The 21927-nt window shown below is 37.5% G+C and overlaps 1 protein-coding gene and 1 long non-coding RNA gene across 2 annotated transcripts; one reads left to right on the top strand and one right to left on the bottom strand.

The window, feature by feature from the left end:
• Window positions 1-1009: 1009 nt before the first annotated feature.
• On the top strand, window positions 1010-2866 carry LOC126786021 (uncharacterized). The gene is made up of 3 exons (XR_007671158.1): window positions 1010-1305; window positions 1451-1679; window positions 2363-2866. It is a non-coding gene; the product is annotated as an uncharacterized LOC126786021 (long non-coding RNA).
• A 6907-nt stretch (window positions 2867-9773) lies between these two features.
• LOC126785963 (transcription factor JAMYB-like) lies at window positions 9774-11093 on the bottom strand. The gene is made up of 2 exons (XM_050511654.1): window positions 10741-11093; window positions 9774-10539 (listed from the first exon to the last, which is right to left on the bottom strand). Exons 1-2 carry the CDS (start codon window positions 11055-11057, stop codon window positions 9945-9947), a joined length of 912 nt encoding a protein of 303 aa, XP_050367611.1. The 5' UTR covers window positions 11058-11093; the 3' UTR covers window positions 9774-9944.
• Window positions 11094-21927: the final 10834 nt, after the last annotated feature.

Below are 21927 nucleotides of genomic sequence, written 5' to 3'. Positions count from 1 at the left end.
GCCTGCACGTCTCATACCGTGTACTTTACCCACTTTGGGTGACTAATGTTTCTGACACATAAACTAACCACCTGTAAGATCCCATCACATGTGCTCTTTTGCTAGTCGTCTTGTTAATCTCATGATCTTCCAAACTCAAAACCCAATACGATTTATCGACTCATGCGTCGAATGGGCATACTTTCCCCACATTTGTACACATTGGGCTGACCATAGATCTTGGCATGCCCCATGAGAAAACATAACTACGTAAAAGACATTCTTTTCTCTCAATCTCATACTAAGTTTTCCACATTCTCCTCTTTCAAATGCATACTCGCCGTACCTCTCGATGAAGTATGTATGCCAATTGAATAACGATAGTCATAATTAAACATTTAACACATGCTTATATGGAAAGCGGCAACACCGATCTTATGTAATATCACATGCTTTAATCGAAAACGATAACAATCAACAATTAAATCAACTAATGGCACACAATTGCCGATATTAAATATAATTTTAATTATTAATTTAAATACAAAAGGTTCCCGAGAGACTCTGCCTGGAATCAATGTAGCTCCATGTTGGAGAGAATTAATAACTCAAAGACAAGCATTCTGAAATTCTTCATCCATCGCCTTCTAGAAATTTGTAGTTGCATTTGATCCTCGTATCGACTCCTCAATGAACATTAGTCACCGAGTTAACTTGGTTAAATCCTTAAAAATGATAAGGACACCCAACTTATTGTTCTTCATACTTCCTCAACTGAATATTACTAAGGAGGTTCGGATCGGTTCGATCTTTATATCATAACGGTGCTTCACATCCAATTCGATATTCAAAGTAAAAGAATGTTTGATCACGTCTTATCTCACTTTCATTATTGATTACCCTAACTATACAATTTGCTCTATCTCTCCAAAACCCAAACAGAACACACTTGGTGGCCTCCCACCCAAATCAATTATACCTGTAATGAATCTTCTTATTCCGGCCATGAAGTTGAATAATTACCCATGCCTCCTGTAACAAATAAACCAACACACTTTCTTCATTGAAGTAATTCATATATCAGAAACATGGAAACTCCCAAGCCCAAATTCTCAACTTCCTATCAACTAAGCATATTCACCAACTAATCAAGTAAGCATACTCAAAAGATCTCACGTGCCCAAACTCCAAAATGCTTTAACTCCAGCTAATCAAGTAATCACTGCTCTCTCCGATTTCCGATTTCACCGAAAACGCAGTACACTTGATTACCATGAAATCCGACCTGAGATTCTTAACTCCGGCGAGATCCTTGGACATCTCTTGGTAATCCCAGTCTCTAGTTCTTTATTCCATCTAATTCTATAATCGATTTCTCAAATCGGAGCTTAACATTGAATTTTCCTTTTTCTGGGTTTTTGCCACCGCCGCACATCACCTTCGAATTCATCCTTTGCGGTGACGTTTTTAGAGCTTCAACGAACTCAGTTAATCACTTGAGACCCAGCGTTCCCTTCAATTCCATGATTAAATCCCTCTTCAATTTCTTCGAATCTGTCCCAAATCTCTTACTCAATTACTCTGCCGAGCTTGGGGTGAACCCAGGAACTTCAGAGAAGCATTAGGAGTTTTGGAAGAAGACTGGAGCAACTAAAGCAGCTCGGAATAACGTTGGTTTGGGCTCTTAGCAGATCAACAAGGTTGAAATCCACCACCTCTTATTTCTATTTTGACGACTTGATGCTTGTTGGGTCATTGTGAAGAATGGTATCTAACAATGTTGGAGTTGAGTTTAGGGATCGGAAACTGATCGGAGTAGTGAAGGGGTAGAAACCCTGGTTTTTACCATAACAGAGTTACCCTTTTACTATTTAGTGACATATGAGATTACCAATCTGCCCTTGGTAGAATAATAACAGTTTTATTGTTCACGGTTTTACATTTTAACCTTTTATCTTACGGTTTTACATAAATGTTTTAATGGTTTTACTTTTATCTTAGGGTAATTTAGTAAAACCTAAATTTAACTTGGCGACGAATATTAAACGTTAATTTCGATTTCTATTTGGTTTGGAAAATCGAGAACATATTAACTTAGAAATGTGTCGGAATTGTTATTAAGTCATTGATGGTATTGAGTGTCTTTATTAATCATAAAAGTACACTTATTATCGTCGATTGTCTAAAAATATAATGTTTTCGAGTTATCCAAGAATTGATCGATAATAGGTTAAACAAGGTCAATTCTTGGTCCAACCAAGAATGACTTGGTCAACAAAAAGTCAAACGTTGACTTTCCTAATCAAACTAGGAAAATGAGATTGAGTCATTTATCTATGAGTTTTGGATTTAAAATTGACTATTCTACACTTTGATAATTCAGACCTCACTTGAATGAGGATTGCTCAGCACTCGGAGCAACAAGAATTGGAACTGGAGCTGGAGCTTACGTATTGGATATGGGGATTATGCACGTCATTCCAAGTAGATGAATTAACCCTCTCACGTTGCTTTGGCCAAATATATGAAATACATAGTCTAGGACTCATGGTTAAATTTTATTGAATTATTATTGATGCATTAAATGCTTGTGAAAACCCAAGACTAGACAACTTTTAAGATATGATTGTTTTGAGTGTTAGAAACCTGAGAGTAATGAGGTTTTGGCATACCGGTCCAGGACCCCTCGGTGTCGAAACCGTAAAACCTCCTGAGGGGCAATGTCTTGTTACCATTCTATCTTGCGCGCTATACTTTTATTTTAGGGTATTGTTTTAAATGGACACTCTCGCTCTCTTATTGTTATTGTAACAGTAGGGGTAATTGACTTGTTCTCCTCCTAGTCATTAGGATCGGTTGTGCATTTCTATTATTTTACCACAATCCTATGAAAATGGCCTACTGTTTTAGCATGAGATGTTTATTAAATCTACATTGTTTTGAAAGGGGTTTTAAGTGTGATCACAAAGTTACCCTCAAATGTTTTATAAAACTCTATATCCTTACTCGATTTTGGTTTTCAAACTCATAGATTGATTGACTCCTACTGGGCAAGTGAGGACGATGTTCACCCCTATTATAGTGTCATTTGCAGGTCTTATTAGTAATTCATGGAGCTATGAGTCTTAGAAAGATTCAGCTGAGTCAATTGTTCATTCCTCGCATGTTCCTCTGTATTTGTTAAGAAGTATTCTACATTGTGTTTTTCCGAGGTTATTTTTAGAATACTAGTCACCTTTGTAATTGTTATTCTCTATTTAGGTTGTTGTTCATTGTTAAATTTGGCCCGGTGACGTCTTCACCGTTATTTCGCTATTTTCTTCAATTCTTGGAAATTTGTAACTCTTGATATATGCGGAAACATTTTGTTGTTGTTTCTTTTGTAGAAACTATAGACTTGTCAAAAAAATTATTCACAGGTTTTTCTTTTATTAGTGAGTGTACAATACGAACTTCTGCGTTTTGTTTTCGCTTGCTAATCTCATTTTATTTCAAATACACTATTTGCATTCCCTTTTGGGATGTGATAGTATACACAATAGTTTTAGTTAAAATTCTATTGTATCAACATATATAAGACACTGGTTTGCTACACGCTAGCATTGTATGTTCTAGTGTTCAGACAATAATGCTTTTGTGACTGGGCATTGTCTAAAATGTTCTTAGACAATGGTTTCCGCTTATTGTCTAAGGCTTGTATTAGATAATCATTGGATAGATAATGGGTATAGGCAATATCAGACAATGGTCAAAAACCGTTCTTAACCATGACTTTTGGACTAGTGACCGGTACTACAGTACCATCATACCGGTAGCGAAATTGCTCAAATTCTTTCATTCGAGATGCTCGATGCTACTCATGCTAGTGATGCCTATGATCGATCATGATGATGACACCATTTAATTAATTCATCCACACATTCTGCTTCCCCTGTAGATGTATGCAAATGTACGAAGACAACTTAACAAGCCATCCCATCCTTTGATGAAATCGTCGATATTGTAAGGCGATTGAACAATCATGTAGCTCCAATATGATCAAATATAGTTAACAGATATACCATGCCATGTAACATGCATATATAATTTCCAGTAAACTTAGCTCTTACAAAACTCAACGTTCTACAAAATTATTGGGACAGTTATATATGTGACATTGATAGATAATGGCAAATATGTTTTGTACCTACTTGAAAAGATTGTAATTGCATATACAAAACCGGCCAGGTAGAATTGAATCTAGCTTTGCTTCCTTATGGGAGTTATGGTTGGTCTTCCACTCTTCCATCTTCTCCCAGCCTCCAGAGTTCACCAGCTGATCATTAGTAGTGGAAAAAATAAGGTCGGTCAGAATCGAAGATTCTTCTCCGGTTGACGCCAATTTGCATCTGATAATGCTTTGCCTTATCAGCAGCCCTATCCTCTTAGATTGTTTCTAGAAGTTTGGAAAACAAATAGTTATTTGTTTCATGGCAAGAGCCACAAAGAAATTTCAGAGGTCAACTAATCCTTAAAAGAGTCAAAAATAAGGCTGACGAATCGCGAGGCATTCAGACCAAAACAAAATGTCGCAAGGAGGACGAGATCGATCTTTTTTAGAGGGGAAATGAATGACCCAATTTGGTAAGGGTCTCAGTGACTAAATTTGTTTCTGGCATGTACTTGTCATCAGACCATTCTTGACGAGCAACACCTAGAACTGGATTCCCTAAGGAATTGAAACTAATATATCATCAAACGTTCGATGAGTATGACGGTAAAGTGGCCATGAGTGAATCAATGACATTTGGCGTTCGCTTTAAAAAGACCATCATGAAGAGCTTTACAGAGTACATCAAATTATTTCTGGGCTCAAATGTGAAATCTTCCAACTATACATGACAATATAGTGCCTAGCCACTTTGAGAGCTCTGACGTTTATCATGAAGATTTGTAACTTCAGTAATTAGGGTGTCAGTTAATACTAAAATGGTTGCACCTGCAAGAGTAGCTAGCCTGACCATTATACGCATTTCTAACAACATCCACACAAAAGCATTTCTAGTAATATATATGAAGGTACATGTATTAGCCTCCATTAAATTGATGAAGAACCAAAGGAGTAGAGAACAATTCATTGCAACAAGAAAGGAAAGATCAGATCTGAAAATAGGTGATTAAGGATGTTTCCTAATTGGACTAGGAAACACTTACGGTTTGATATGTCTACCATAAAGTCATTATGTCGAGTTGATTTTATAACAGTAGAATATATTATATTTGGAAGCATGTTTTCAAATATATATTTATGTTAAAGAGTGATAGAGATTAATATAAAAAAGGGGTTTTGGTTAATGGATGTAGTCCATATGTATATGGGTTTTTCTTTTCTATATAGAGTGTATTAGGAAGGGTCTTAAGTTTAATTCCCATTAGTTTTAGGGTTGAGGGGTTACTGCCGTGTGGTAGATAGTATATATATAGGCTATGAAGCACGGACACGCGGACAAGGGTCCGTATTGCGTGTCCGACACGGACACGGACACGCTCGGACACGCTTAGACACGCTCGGACACGCGAACTCAATTTTAGACACGGCCCGGACACGTGAGTGTCGGAATCGGATACGCGAGTGTCCGAATTGGACACGCGGACACGCACCAACTCATAATAAAAGTGAAAGTGCTTATGGTGAGAATCGAACCTTGGTCATCCAAGGCACCCAACAACTCCTCAACCATTCCAACAGATTCAGTTTTTGTTATATTTATGCACACTTTAATATATATAAGGAGAGAAACTCATGATAAAAATAAAAATGCTTGTGGTGGGATTCGAACCTTGGTCATCCAAAGGATCCAACAAATCCTCAACCATTCCAACAGATTCAGTTTTTGTTATATTTATGCACATTTTAATATATATACATGTAAATATTTTCAAAATTTTAAATTAATTTTTTAATATATATATATATATATATATTAAAATAATTTTAATTGACGTGTCCACCACGTGTCCGTGTCCAAAAAAATTTCTATATACCGTGTCTACGTATCGAATCGTGTCCAATACGGACACGCGTGTCCGTGTCCGTGCTACATAGTATATAGGTAGTGTTTTGCCTTGTAGAGTAGACACGGACATTGAGGCAAAAAGAGAAAAATTCTAAGAGAAGAATCTTTACAAGAAAAAAGAGGTTAGTGCATAGTCGATCTAAGTGATGACAACGAAGACCTTAGTGGCAACATCGACAATCTGAGTGATGTCGACATCCGTGCGTCTACAACGATCTTAGTGAGGTTGTTTCATACTTGATTATCAAGTAAGAAGTATTTTTACTCTTGAGAATAGTATTATTATTAATTGAGGTGTAATCATTGTAATATCATTTATTCAATAGAAAAGTAAAATTTTTCTACATATTCCGCTGCTATTACTCGTTCTTGTTCTATCTTATATTTTCAATATAACATAATATGTACTGGTCTTGTTCATAGATAATCGTTACAACCATTGCATCGTCGTTGGATAAAATAAAGGGTTTCTTATAAAAAAAAGTCACATTTGACCCATGAAATGAGAAAAAAGTCACATAAGATGAGGAAATTAGAAAAAAGTCCTAATTATAAAACCATTACAGTGTTGCCCCCAAATTTTCACACAAATTACAGCCAATGCCACTGTCTCTTTGTTTTCTCACTATTATGAAATCCACATATCTTCACCTACCAGTAGTCCACCACCGAACGAGACTCGGCAACTTCATCGAGGTGACGGCCTAGGTACCGCGACAATGGCGAGGAGGAGGACTTTACATGGAACACCAAACAGGGCTAAGGCGCGGGGACAACGAGTTCAGAGGCGTGGGAACAACGACGTCGGAGGCGCGATGACGAGTTCGGAGGTGCGGGTACGAATTCGGAGGTGCGTGGAGGAGATCGGAGGCGCGGGGACGAGTTCGAAGGTGTGGGTACGAATTTAGAGGTGCGGGGAGGAGGTCAGAGGTGCATGGAGGAGATCGGAGGTGCGGGGATGACATCAGAGAGCGTGGGTTCAACCCCCTAGTCTCAGTGGCAGAAAGATACGTGGGGACAGAGCTGATCTCCGATCTGGTGGAGTTTATCACGACAGAGTGAGATGTGGTGATGTTGTTGTTGCTGGAAAAATCTAAGACGGAGAACATGGTGATATGGGTGCCCAGATCATTTTTCTGGGTGTCCAAATAAGATTTTTAGGGTCTTTTTTTTAGAATAGTGTTGTCACACTACCTATCACACTAACTTTATGTTATAACATGTAGTGTGATAGACAATGTGATAACTATAATGATAGACAGTATAATACATCACATTAATGTCGATATTTGGATTGTATGAGTTGATTTAAGAAGTTCAAGAACCCAAAATAATAAACAAATGTACGTTATTTCTAGTCATTTTTCTTCTTCTTCTTCTAGTCACAACAGTCACATAAAATGTTGTGACATGAGGTGTGATAGAAAGTGTAACTGTGACAGTGGTTGTGATAGGTAGTGGGACAGTGGTTGTGACATGTATATAGTGTGATATGGTTTGTGACAGGGGTTCTGATTTGTGACAGGTGTTGTGACATGTAGTGTGATATTAGTTGTGACAGGGGGTGTGATAGTGGTTGTGACAGGTAGTGTGATAGAAGTTGTGTGTGACAGGGATTATGACAGTAGGTGTGACAATTAGTGTAATATGCAGTATGATAGCCGTTGTGACAGGTAGTGTGACAGATGTTGTGACAGTGGGTGTGATAGTTAGTGTAAATAGATAGTGTGACAACTTTTGTGACAATGAGTGTGATAGCGGTTGTGACAGTGTCTGTGACAGTGGTTGTGACAGTAGGTGTGACATGCCAAGAGGAAATGTGGAAATATGTGAAATTTTGTTAAAATTCAAATGAGATTGGTATAAATATGCTCAGAATGTAGAGAATAGTTAGAATTAGGGAACATTGAGCTTCAGTTTCGCCGGAATTGCTTGGAGCACCGTCATCGATGACGGAAACCCTTTCGATGGTTGTTGCGCCTTATACGGTTGGTTGATTCTGAGTGGGTAGTATATCAAATAAAATAGGGGAGCGAGATCTTTCTAACGGTATCAATTTCGTCAAAATCTATCGTCTGACGGGAAAGTTATGGCTGAAATTAGAAAAAGAAGGGAAAAAAAGTAAGAAAGTGCAAAACAATTTAGAAAATATTTTTAAAGTGATTTTGTTTCTAATTTTATTGACATTTTTCTAATTTCCACTTAAATGTGATGACGTTTTTATAATTAATTTATAAGTAGTGACATTTTTCTAATATAAGTTGGGAGATGATACATTTTTATAATTTACCACAATTATATCTATTAATTAATTTGATTCTTCTCAGATATTTTCGCAAACACATACATGCATGTATGTTTAGGAAATCAAGTATATATGTATATCAAGGATGTTCACCAATCACCTAGTAGTTGATGACCATAGATTTTATGATAAGCTAATTTAGAAGATTGCATGTTTGATCACCAAATTATCTCAATGTACTATAAGAACTAGAGCATGATATAGAGTTCGGTTGTTCTGCATTCCTCATCATTTAGTTGAGTTTAACAGATTGATATATGTGACCAAAACGTTGAGTTAAAAACTGGCGGGTTTCAAAGTTTCAATGGTTGCGGCCGATAGTGCTTCATGTAAGGAAGCCGTTGAATTCGTTACGAACTCTCATTAGTCAACAGTCAATCTATTAATTCAATCACAAGTAGACATATATTTTATATAGAGTTGACCACGTTTCATTACATTATCAAAACCAAACCAGCAGCCTCTACGTACACGACTCCACCCCTTCCCTTAAGTAAACAGAAAAAGATTTTTCTTTTTCTTATTCAAGGAGTTCGTACGATTTATCGATCAAGATGCTTAGATGCCTAATTAAAAACTCTAAAATATGTGACTAACTCGTTTTTTATTACTGTATCCGTAGACTATTTTGTTAACAAGAGAATAGCCGAACACTTGAGTGCTTATTGAAATGTCATATGATATTAAGGATTTAGCTACATACGGGATACGTTGGATTATAATCAATCTCAAATGACTAAACATTTGATTTTTTAACTAAATTTTAGTATAAAAAATTAAAATTTTAAATATTAATCAACTTCAAATTTTTATATATAGTTTTTTTTTTCAGTCAAACCCATAATGATTCCTTCAAGGTATAAACCATGAAGATTTGGTTCATGCTATGCTTGTTATGTGACAAAATAAAATTGTTCTATTGCTCAAAAAGGAGAATAATGAGCGAGGTTACCTCAGCTTCTCCTCTTAATAATATCAATTGCCTCAAAATTAACACTTGTTCAATCGTATGATTATCACAGCGGACAAGTTAGCTCGATCGATCTCTTGCAATCTTCGACTTTACCTTAGTCTACCATAACGTTGAATTAATTTAATTTTCCTCTTGCGCGCAGTTCTTATCATGGTGCATGAAGAATCTTAACTGTTAAACCGGCCACTTGGTTAACTGTTCTGCTCATCATGTCAAAGAGTAGCATTTTCTGTTGTATGGCACTTCGATTCGCATTTGGCTGACGTATAGTTTTAACGACTTTGTAATCTAGCCACTCTCTCTAGAACATGCAAGATTTCATGTGCATGAAGTAGCTAGCAGGATATAACTTAAAAGAATTAATTTATCTTCATATTAATGTGCTGAACCATGCACTGAGCATTTTCCTCTATATGAGAATATATATGATCCTAAGTACAAATGCACAATATAAAGTCTATCTAGCTCATACATTCCATAGATTTGTTGCAGTCCTCTCTATATATATTTGTCTGGAAAATAAATACACACAAATTAAATTATTCACTACGTCGTTGAATCTACCCACTAACCCACATATATATATACTTGGTACCGTTACTCTAAGATACCCCAGTGACTCCATCTATCATCAGTCGTTATTAAGCTGCTGTTGCAAGAACCATATATTCTCTTCATTCCATAAATTCTCCTCCAGGTCCCCACCAGGAGCTGACCAACTGTTGCTGCTTTCTATCTGATCGGAACCTTGAAATTGTGAACCATCTTGGTAGCAACCCGAGTTACCCGACCCGTAAGTTGAAGAACAGTATTCCCCGGTCGTTGGATAGTAGTCGAGTTCACTGACCTTAGTTCTGGTAGGCTGAAGAATATTAAATTCCGTTGAACTGGACGAAGCTCCAGACGCCACGGGCAAGTAGTTTTGAGAAGACCCAGCCGCCGCTGTATTACTTTGGTCAGAGAAGCAGTATCCATCTGGTGGCGTAAATGCAGAGGCAGTGGCAGTGGCCGTGGCGGTGGTTTGACCCGATACCACAGTAGAATCTATTGAAGACTGGATCCGTTCCATTAAGCGTGGAATCCAAACGTAACGCATGGCTTCCTGGAATCGCTTGCTGTTTACGTCACAGTTGAGCTGCTTTGCTTGCTTCTGGACCCTTGTTCTCCAGTAGTTCTTGATCTCATTGTCTGTTCTTCCCGGCAAGTACTCCGCTATCTTCGACCACCTGAATCATCAATTTCATTAGCTAGCTTTCAAATTAACGTACTTAACGTAAATTTTAAGAAGTTAGACTGGTGCACGCGCGTGTACGTATTCGTATAATTATTTATGAGCAAATTAAATGAATTAGATGTGAGCTTATACCCGGTTAATTAGGGTTGAAGCTACAATGCGAAAGAGATCGCATGCAACAACATATACGTACCTATTGCCCCAGCGAGAATGAAGTTGAAGAATCAGAAGCTGTTCTTGGAGGGTGATATTTCCACGTCGAACATTTGGGCGCAAGTAGTTCAACCATCTCAGTCTGCAGCTTTTGCCACTTCGTTTCAGTCCCGAGTTCCCTACCAGTAAATTCCATCGGCCCTCACCGTGAATGTTGATATACTCCATGAGAATTGAGTCTTCCCCAACTGTCCATGGCCCTTTTCGCAAATCTTCTTCTGGTTCACTTCTGGGTAACTGATCATGAGTAACAGATAATGAGGTATAACCTCTCAGTAAGTACTTATCAGCATCCATATCTGTCTGTATGTAGACTGTTGAGAGAGAGCGAGAGAGAGAGAGAGAGAGAGAAATTTGATACGAATTGTATTAGGGATGTTTAGGATTAGGGAATGAACTGGATGAGAAACGAGGAAGGGTTATATAAAGGCAAGATTTGAGAAAAGGATCGGACTAAGAATAAAACGGTGAGCGTGTGAAAGAACGCGGTCAAGACTCCTTGATAGATCGAAAATAGTTGATAAAGAATTGATACTAAGATTTCTGCGGGATACATTATCAATATATTATAGATTTGGAGTTTGACTCTTTGACTTATCCACCAAGAACACTAGTGCCTCACGCGCACAGCTTCTGATAGAACTTCTAATACAATTCACTTTGATATTAAACTACAAAATGATGCAAAGTGGAGTGCCATTATTTTTCTATTTGATTATGTGTTTCAACTTTGAAGAAGAAGGTCGATCTCACAATGTACATATTTTACTCCATGGCCATCTGAGATTCAAAGTATAATATTAACAAAATTTGACATACCAATTAATTAGCCTCTTGCTATACAGAACTAGATCAGACCAGATGCATGGTTTAGAAGATCGATTAACAATTCTTTGCTCCATTATGATCAATCTTTTTTACTATTCAATGAAGAGTCTGCTCTAGGTGACTAAATTTAGCAACTTACGGTTGACGAGAAAGGTCAGCACTTACTTAATCACCGACTAAGTTAATCTTATCATCTTATGTTTAGGAAAGCCAACTTATACTCCTTCTAATCAATTATATATATATATATATATATATATATATATATATATATCTTGACGAAATTGGTTGACTACGTATTTACGAAATGTGGCGAATTAGAACGGTAGTACCTTAAAGAGTAGAAATGCTGGAATTAATTAATAGTAAAAGAACTAGCCCTACTCGATCTCTATATGGAAATTTGTTTTGTCTCAATTGGTGCCTCAATCATATGTGGTATGTAGTGGCGTGGCCAAAAATCGCAACTAGGAGAGTCAAAAAATTAACACTACTAAACTATGCTTTTCAGATGGTGCTAATCGTTTTGTTGCTTTTCTCTTACAATTTGTTCGATTTATTTAATATCTTGTATAATTTCATGTTTTCAAGTATCTGAAACTTTATCGACTACATGGAGCAGGACAAAACAAATTATATACATAGACATATACTATATATAGATGAGGTAACAATTAGTGATTGATTAGGAAAATTTGCTAAAAGGGCGTAAGAGACAATGAAAATTTGACCAAATAAGATAATAATTTTCCTTTTTTAGACCAGATAAATGAGACGCTAAGAGAAGCAAATCTTAATTACTTGAGAATAAAATACAGAAAAAAGAAGAGATATAGGAGAATATGAGAAACAAATTTGCCGATCACCTTTTATTTGCCCATCTTGTGCCCACCCTTCTAAACTCATGTCATATGTCCAATTGCTCAATTATTATCTAACTTTGAGTTGATAAAAGATACATGTCATGAGTTTAATTAGAAGGGTGGGCACAAGGTGGACAAATAAAAGGTGGTCGGCAAATTTACTTCCGGAGAAGATGGGTTGAACTCTTATCTCCAAATCAGTAATAGTAAATTTCATAATTACTCTCCATTGTTGTTAGAAGGGTCAATTCTACTTATATAATCAATTCTACGAATCATTTGGTATTATTATTAATAAATTATATTTGACAAACGCAATTCTTAAATAAGAGGATAGAAAAATTAAATTATTTACGACAATTATAAGTAAATTACTAAATTTTACGGGTATTAGATTCATGTAAGGTAACTGAATAATCTTGATGAAGAAAGAAAAAAGATAACTAAATATTTTTAAATCAATAATTAAACTCTGATTGACAAAAAATTGATTTTTTATTTATGACTTTTTGTAAGATAACTAAATTGTATTAAGGTAACGATAACAATATTTATCATAAAAATCATTTTTTTGTCAATCAGAGTTTAAGTATTGATTTAGAAAATATTTAGTTACCTTTAAAAAGTCATAAATAAAAAATTAATTTTTTTCATAATAATCTTAAATAGTTAGAATAACAAAGATATAATTACTTTTTATTTAAAAATGACATTGTGATTATTTTAAGGCAAAATACACTCTAAATTTGGCTGAATTTGTCAATTTACACCCCCGAAGTTGCATTTGAGTCAATTTATCTCCTGAACTTAGTAAAATTTGCTGATTTACACTCCATCTGTTAAATTTAATTGTTTATATCCAATTTTGTTTCACAAATCATGCACATAAGGAGTAATGTTGTCATTTTCTATTTATATTTTTCTTAAAAACAAATAAAAATATTTTTTTAACGGAGGATTATTTTTTTAATCAAATTATTTATTTACATCTTTATTCTACATACTTAACCCTACTTTGAAATATATATTCAACATATCCACTCATTCAAATATAGTGTGTTGTGTATATATATATATATATGTACACATTTATTTTTAATTTTTTATGTATTTATTTATATTTTTATAATATATTTTAACATACTATATCACGTAAAATAATAAATATATAAATCAATAACATGCTTGGAAAAAAATTAAAAAACATAGTTCAAGTGTTCCTCTTAAGTAATTTTATTTATATATTTCATTATTAAATATGAATAAATATATAATGACAATACTACCTCTCAAATACATGACATGTTACTTAAAATTGGATGAAAAACATTAAATTTAACATTTGAGGTGCAAATCAGTAATTTTTACCAAGTTTAAGAGGTAAATTGACTCAAATGCAAGTTCAGGATGCAAATTGACAATTATGGCCAAGTTTGGAGTACAATTGACATTTTTGCCTAATACGAATATATATTTGACTTGAAATTTGAAATTATGTATGCTTTTGTCAATTCTAGGATATATGATGTCTCATTTATGCAGTTTCTTGTTAATTAAAGTGACGTGATAAATTAAAGTGACATGACACATAAGATTAAGGTGTCAAATTTGGTGCCTCAAGCAGTACTCTAATGATATATATAGGTAGTGAAGATAAAAATTTTGCTAAAGATTCTGCTTAGCTTTTAGGATTTCGATCAAAGCGACCAAAAATTGACTTTTTAGACACCAATATATACAGCATAATTGTTTATAATTTACCTCTGCGCGCATTCTCGAATTTTTGCGGGTAAAGAATCCCATTAAGAGACAATGCGTGGTGAAGTTTATATTCCAACCTCTTATCCCAATGGGAGACTTTTACCAACAAAGTTTGGAAATTTTTTTTTTGAGAAAATTCTATCTACGTGGTTCGCTATGCTTCATTTTCCATGGATCCTATCAAGGAAACAGCTTTCAAGAAATTATTAAGTTCTTTCTTTTGGTGAGATGCAAGGAATTAGGGCACATGGTGAAGCTATGTAGCTAGGTAAATAATATAAACACGAACCCTCCGCCTATAGTACTGTTTGGTTTAAAGGAACTTCCTTTAGAGTTTTATTATATTAGTTATGTTTACCTGCGTTTGTGTTATTGGTCTTCAGGGTGAAGATATATATTCGTAGTCGAGAGAAAAGGAGCTAGGTATATATGTTATTCCAGTTAAAGAAAACCCCAACATTGGCTAGAAGAAGAAGAAGCAAAGGAGAAAAAGGAAAGCGAAGTCAAAAGTTGGTAATTCTTGGATTAAGTGGAATTTTACCCAGAAAAAATAAAAGCATATAAGAATAGGTATCAGCAATAGTGGAATAAAAATTTACAAAAAGCCTAATTACTTTATGGATGGAATCGAGTAATCTAATGCAGTGTTTGAGGTTCATGGCTTTTAATTTGTTTCTGTGAAAGACTAATGGTGCAAACGTACAAGCTCGTACTTACGTACTTTCTGGAACATTATATTGGAAGGTGATGTATCTGGCTCATGTTCATCTTAAAGCATATGATTGAGAATTTAAAACATTGGCTTGAACGGATCATGATCATGAAGATGCTAACTTGCTAAGCAGATCAGGTTTATTTTAACGTACAGTTTGTAGAAGTTCTACTTAAGTACCTCCACGCACCGTACGTTCTTGAAGCTTTAGCGCAATGTAGCACAGAAACGCAGGCGTTTCCAAATCGGAACCATTACGGAACCGCAACTGAAGTAGCTGGAATTGTGTTTCCAAAAAATTGGGAAGCGCGGCACGGTGGAAACGCAAGTTCCAAAATGGAACCACACGTTTCTAATAAAATAAGGGTTTAAAAAAATGAAGAGTTAGACATACATTGGTCTAGTCAAATGACTCATTTCAACATATTTTCGACATGTCACCAACCCTCCCTCCCTCCCTCTTGTTAATATATAGATCTCTTATTATATTTGTGTTATTTCAAATGTAAAACACTAAGTTATTTAAGTTATTTGAGACATTGAGTTACTTAAACTAAAAATTTGTTATTATGTTTATTTTTTATTTGTTTCAGGATGAAATAATTGTGTATTATTAAATGATATGAGGGCCTATATATAGGCATTACAAAACCACAATCCCGTAAGATTCGGAGTCCTAATCTATTACGGAGATGCTAATCTATCTCCTAACAGGAAACCTATTAAGCTAAGACACACACAAGGGTATAATAGTAATTCTCCCGGAACACTCCCCCTTGTGTCGCATGCCTAGGTTGCATGGTGCACACATCGTTGTCTCGGTAAAAACCTTGTCAAGCAAAATAAAAACCTCTTGGGTAAAAACAAAAACTTGATCGAAGGGAAAAAGAGCACAACGCACCGTCTACATTTGATAGAATCATGTGAGCTAGACTCCCTCTGAAGTCTACGAAACAACTCCCCCTGATTAGTGCCATAATCATGGAGTACAAAGAACAACGTATACAACGTTCATTACATGCTTCTCAAACGTAGTCTTGGGCTAATGATTAATCATTAATCTAGCCACACATCCTTAGATCATCCATGCTATACTTAGCCAAACTTAGATCTTAGGAAACAAGATTGCATAACAACTCAAAACAAGAGTTTGCAATGAAAATCAGATTCTCGGATAGAATGACTTTCACTCACTTAAATGGCCATAACTTCTTCATCAAAATAGGTATCAGCGAACCGTAAAATGTTCTGAAAAGTAGACACCCGTGGTTTTCCAGTGACATAAGGTTCACAACCTCATCCGATCGGAGCAGTTCACAATGCTCTGTCGAATGTGACTGACTTGCAAATTTCCGGACATAACTGTCCTACTTTGCTAAAACGGCCATAACTCACTCAATATGATAGCTATGAATGAAAGGTTGATGTCCCTAGAAAGTAGACACATAGACCTTTCCAACGGTATCAATTTCACCATATTTTATCGAGCGAGCTGTCTTGTAGGTCTCGTTGAAGTTGACCTACGAAACTGGACAGATTCTGATTTGTCAAATTTAATGTGTCTTTCGCGAAAAGAATGGGGGAATGGACCAATGAAGGACTGATTTTGGTCCAAGACGGAACTGTACGCATCCTCTACGCTACCAGTGTTGACTACTACACCAAGGCGTACGTTGATGTTGCTGGAGCTGCTAGCGGCGTTGGTGTGGATAGGATTTGTGTTGGTTCACTAAGTGTAGAACTAAAACCATGTCAAAGAAGCAATGCAAGTCCAATGACAATGCATAGGCGCATAGTTAATCACGTCATAATGAAAGCAATAGTGTCCCAACAACACTAACATGTATGAATGTATAGCTCATTGAATCTCTTCATCATCTATACTTAAACGGAATGGAGAATCAAGAATTAGCTTCATATGAACACATATGGGTATGAGTTCTTGCAACCGATTGTACTACGTTCTCTCGAACGTCGCAATCTGATTACATAATCTGTCCGAGGTCTAGAGGCATTTAAAGTCCAACGGGCACTCTCATATCTGCGTCAAGATCCCTTTACAGATATTCTATGACCACTATCATATGCTGCAAATCAGCTTTCATGGACACTACTACTGATCAAGTAGCGGAAAGCAATTATGTCCATAACGAGAGAATATAACTCATTGTAGTCAATACTAGGATAATGAGAAAATCTTTGCGCCATAAGTCCTGCATATATTGCATGACTTCATCTTTCTCATTACACTTATGAACAACGACCAACATAACAAGTCTAGTTCAGCCTGTATTGATTCTTTCCACTTCGGTCAAGTTGCTCATCGTTGATGCTTTACAACGGAATAAGAGCATAAGCGAATACATCATCAATCATGGGAGATTAATCCATTAAACACACGCGCGCGCTGTATACGATCAATTCGTGAGATTTCTATTCTTCTCTAACATCAACAAAATGAGTCTGTAGCGTCCCACAGAAACTTAGTTGATACACATGTTTAGAGGATATCTCTTGATGATGGGCGAAACACTTGTGCCTACGCACTTCGCTTCTTTCTGGTTTTGATTCCAGAGAATAATGGTCTCCCCCTCATCTAGGCAGGAGCCAAGACCGAAGCTATGACCCTTACTAGTCCATCTTTGCGTTTGCCGCCCTTGTTTTGTGGTGCAATGCCACGGGCGACGACAACACCATAGCGTACGATGGTGCCATCGCCGGCTTCCTTCCCACTGTCAGGGATGGTACCAACGGTGCTAGGACCAGGTCATATGAAATTTTCTCATATTCTGAGAGTTCCAACCTTACCGGCACATCACAACATTTATGTACGATCTTGTCACTTTCGCAATATCGATAAAGTCATTGAGCATCGAATCTTTGACTTTCTGGAGGTAGATAATACGTTGCACATTTCCTCACTTTGAGTAGTGCGGGATCTTAATGAGACATAGTGCCACACCACGTCAATTCCTAGCGTTAAAACCGGAATGTGAGCATTTAGTATCTCCCCCTAATGACAGGAAGTATGTCTCATCAAAGTGACCGTCTGCTAATATCGCAGGATACAGATCAACGGTTGTAGATTGGAAATAGCGGACAAGTGTTGGTGATTCATAAATCATAACCAACCAGAATACTTAATCGTTTCAAGTAGACCCATTGAGATAACTACAATAGAGGCACATAAATAACTTTAACCAAATAGGCGTTAGTGAAAAGAACGTTGGGACCGTATCTAGTGACCATCTGGTACGCACTAAACGCTTGGCAAGTTGTGGGTCTGAAACGAATAAATGTCGCTGCATGCAACATCATTACATATCTCCATGCAAAAATCGGCAGGTTAGTACCGATAACCAAGTCCGAGCTATGCTAGATCGTGCAGTGAATGAACATGAGGAATAATATGTTCAACGACGATCCCAGTAGATATGCAAAATGAAATCATCAAAGTCGTGGAGGTGAACTCTCCAACGATATCCAATCAAATAGATTTGAGAGGATGGGAAGGGTGGTGAGCCATTAGTATGATGATCATAGCTAAAAACTTTAGCGAATGCAGTGTTTCTTGTGGAAAGCAAAGCGACGTGTGACCAACGCGTCGATGCTCTTAACCTATACCATAAAAATACCGAAAAATGTCCGTATTCGGTTGGATAGGGTCCACTAATGTCACCTTAAATACTTTGTAAGAATAGAATGTTCTCGGTTGGAGCCTTAGCAAATAAATACTTCCTTGAAATCTAGCAAAAGAACAAGCTTTGCAAAATGAGCGATTGGCATCAAAGATTGTCATGGAGGCATTAGAAGACACGTGAGGCATCACAAGCTCCTATGAAGGAGGGGATGCCGCCACCGACGGCCTTAATGCCACGGAGCCGCCGAAATAGGCAGGCTCGGCCTCACCGTGTAGAGCATGGGTGAGGTGGTTCTTCAATCGCTTTGTGAACATGAAAAATAGATGATAATGTGAATTTCAAAGAACTCGAATCATCATATCTTGTTCAAAATGACCAAAAAACTATCATGTCAAAACCGAGAAGACAGTAAAACCGAACCCATGATTCAAAGAATCTTGAGTTACATAAACTACTGCTGCAGGCAAGCAAAACTATGTCTGCAAGCTAACAAAGCTACTGTCGAAGCTTGAAAAAGATACTGTCAATGAAATCAGACAGATTTATTCCTCTCCATTCTTAACACAAATATCAAGATGAAAATCTATCATTGGCATGAAGATATACAACACAATCTCCGCACGAGATCCGTAAAACAACTACCTGCGCCGTAGGACAGTGTGGGTGGTTACGCAAATAGCAAGACACTCGATTTCACGGCGGGACATTCTCAAAATGAAGATTAAGAGAGTCAACGACGCGGTGAACTTCTCTACACAATACGCCGTAGGATATTGTAAGAGAGGGGATTGAAACAAATGGCAATCCCATCGAATGTATCACATGGCAATAGAACTACATTCTTCAACTCAAGAGTTGGAAAGACATGGTATTGGAGCAGTTGAATACCAAACAATTTGGGTGGTAAAAACCATCCAATTGGTGCGGGTGGTCACCAATAATAATAAAATCATTTGAGCTATGAAACAACTTGGAGAAAACCGGAAAATTAACCGGAAAACCATGTCAAATTAACTCAAAACCGGGTGAATTTTGGACTAGGAAAACATGGCAGCAAGAACTGCGGAGATATGCCGGAAAAATGACGAAAAAAAAAAGTCAGAAAAACTCGTCGGAAGCCGGCGACACCGATTGCCGGAAATCCGGCCGGCAGTGGCCGGACCTGGCTGGTATGGAGGCCATAACTTCAGGTCCGACAGGGAACGCCGTCCGGATCCGGATGGCGGTGCCGGAAACGCCGGAAAATGGCCAGAAGGCGGCGAATACGCCGGTAAAACGCCAAAAAACGTTCCGGAAACGCCGGAACAGTAACCGGGAAAAACAACGTCAATTTTGACGTTCCGAGGTCCGTTTTCCAAATTTCAAAGTCCAAAATCACAATGTAGTGCTATTGGGGTCACATGTAACCCAAAAGCGGCCAATTTAAAAACTACATGAGTTGCAAACGTTGACCATGCATGCTAAGCCAAGACAAATAAAATTCTCACGAGTCCAAGAAAGACGAGAAATTTTATAGAATATGCCAATATTTAATACAACACAACCAAACTTCCAATTCCAATAGACGACTTAAGCTAAAGTCGAACAAGAAACATGGCAATGTCAACGTCATACTTGAAAAATAGTAAGTAGAAAACATAGTCAAAATAGATTGACTAATCAAAAGTCCGTAGCAACAAAATCTTGCATATCGGATCGGGCGGAGCCTTAGCCTGAGGCTCAAAAATGTTTGCTTATTTGAGAATGGAAGAATGTTACTCTTCCATCTCCAAAATTCCCTCAAGAAATAGATACAGGTGCCAAAAATGGCATGCGTTTCTTGGATGTGGAGTATGCATGAAGGTCAACTCTGATAATACAACGTCATAGACGTTCATTAAATCACTTTAAGTGTGTCTCATAGAATTCTTTATTTTTGGGATCTTTTGTCAGCAAATAGTGCTGCATCAGAGTAATGAATCAACTCAAATAAATGAGTACGTAGACCTTGGGATTATCGTTTATAGACATGAGTTTAAGAAAACTCAAACATTCAAATAACAGTCACGATGGCGACGCATCCATAAGAAACGAGGGTTGTATAGGTTTCGAATAATAGAAACTATTCAAGTTTGTAACCGGAATTAGAAGGGTTGTGATGTATATCGTTACAAAATAATCGATGCATATCGGCGATTCTCATGATCGCACCCAAAACAGCGGTGCACTCAGGCGACCACACGAAATCGATATCTTCCTTTTTAAATAATAACGTGACTCCCCCAGGACCGTCACACGAAAACGTCGACCAAAAGGGGAATCATATCCCTCTTAGGTCTTATCGGCGTTATAAGAAAGGCCGGAAAAGAAGACATGAAAATGGCTAATAGTGCTCGATAATTTATATATATATCTTCAAAAGCAGCAACTTTAAGAAAAAACATATTTGTTGGTCTGGCAAATAGACCGCATATAAGTAAATTGCTCTGCAAATCGATCGTCATGCATGAAGTTGCTTGTTGAATTCCTTTTCGATCTTCGTCCGATGACATAAAAATCTTGGGAGGATACAATCAAAATCATATGTAGATGACAAAAGTATCGTCCATCTCAGCATGAATGTCATCGCCATAGTACGACGAGTGATCACTTTTCCTATGGAAGCACGTGAAACATAGTTAGAAAACAAAAACGTGCAAATAAACGATTTAATAAGCAATAGGAAAAGAAAAAGGAAAAAAAATAGTTTAAAGGCCCAAAAGGCTATCGGGCTCGTCAGGCCATAGGCCCAAAAGGGTAGAGAAGACCGGAGTAGCTTCTCTTGAGCAAAGAGTTTGCTTGTGCAGTTCGCGTTCCTTGCGTAAATATGCGGGAGGAGCAATTTTGAATCCTCTGATGCGGGGTCTTGCGGGGCAATAAGATATTTTTGCGGAGCGAATGCGGAAGAGACCCTGCGGGACTGCGGAGGCTGCGTGCAAGGGCTGCAGGGCAGCAGGGGGGGTCGCAGGGGTTGCAGGACAGAATCTGCGTGCGGGGCTGCGATGTGGGGGCTGCAGGGTAAGGCAGCGTGCGGGGCTGCGGGGGTAGCATGCAGGGGCTGTGCGCGGGGCTGCAGGGGCAGCAGCGGGGGGGGGGGGGGGGGCTGCAGCGACGGCGAGCATGGGCTGCGCCGACGAGGAACGTTGACGGGAAGATGTCGGAGGCCAGAGACGACGGCGGTCAGCGGCGGAGAAGAGAAAAAATTTCTAGGGCTCTAAAAATTCAGGGTTTTAGAGCAACGTGCATGATAACGTGTTTCAGGATGAAATAATTGTGTATTATTGAATGATATGGGGGCCTATATATAGGCATTACAAAACCACAATCCCGTAGGATTCAGAGTC

Source organism: Argentina anserina, chromosome 1 (assembly GCF_933775445.1).
Source record: "Argentina anserina chromosome 1, drPotAnse1.1, whole genome shotgun sequence".
Taxonomy (NCBI): domain Eukaryota; kingdom Viridiplantae; phylum Streptophyta; class Magnoliopsida; order Rosales; family Rosaceae; genus Argentina; species Argentina anserina.
Note: the sequence above shows the minus strand (reverse complement) of the source record. Positions and strands in the feature narration are given on the sequence as shown.

Bases quoted from the DNA above. Each gene is read 5' to 3' on its own strand.
- LOC126785963 (XM_050511654.1), bottom strand. From the start codon at position 11,057: ATGGATGCTGATAAGTACTTACTGAGAGGTTATACCTCATTATCTGTT. The intron at 10,540-10,740 runs GTACGTATATGT...TTGATGATTCAG, and splicing joins CATTCTCGCTGGGGCAATAG to GTGGTCGAAGATAGCGGAGT.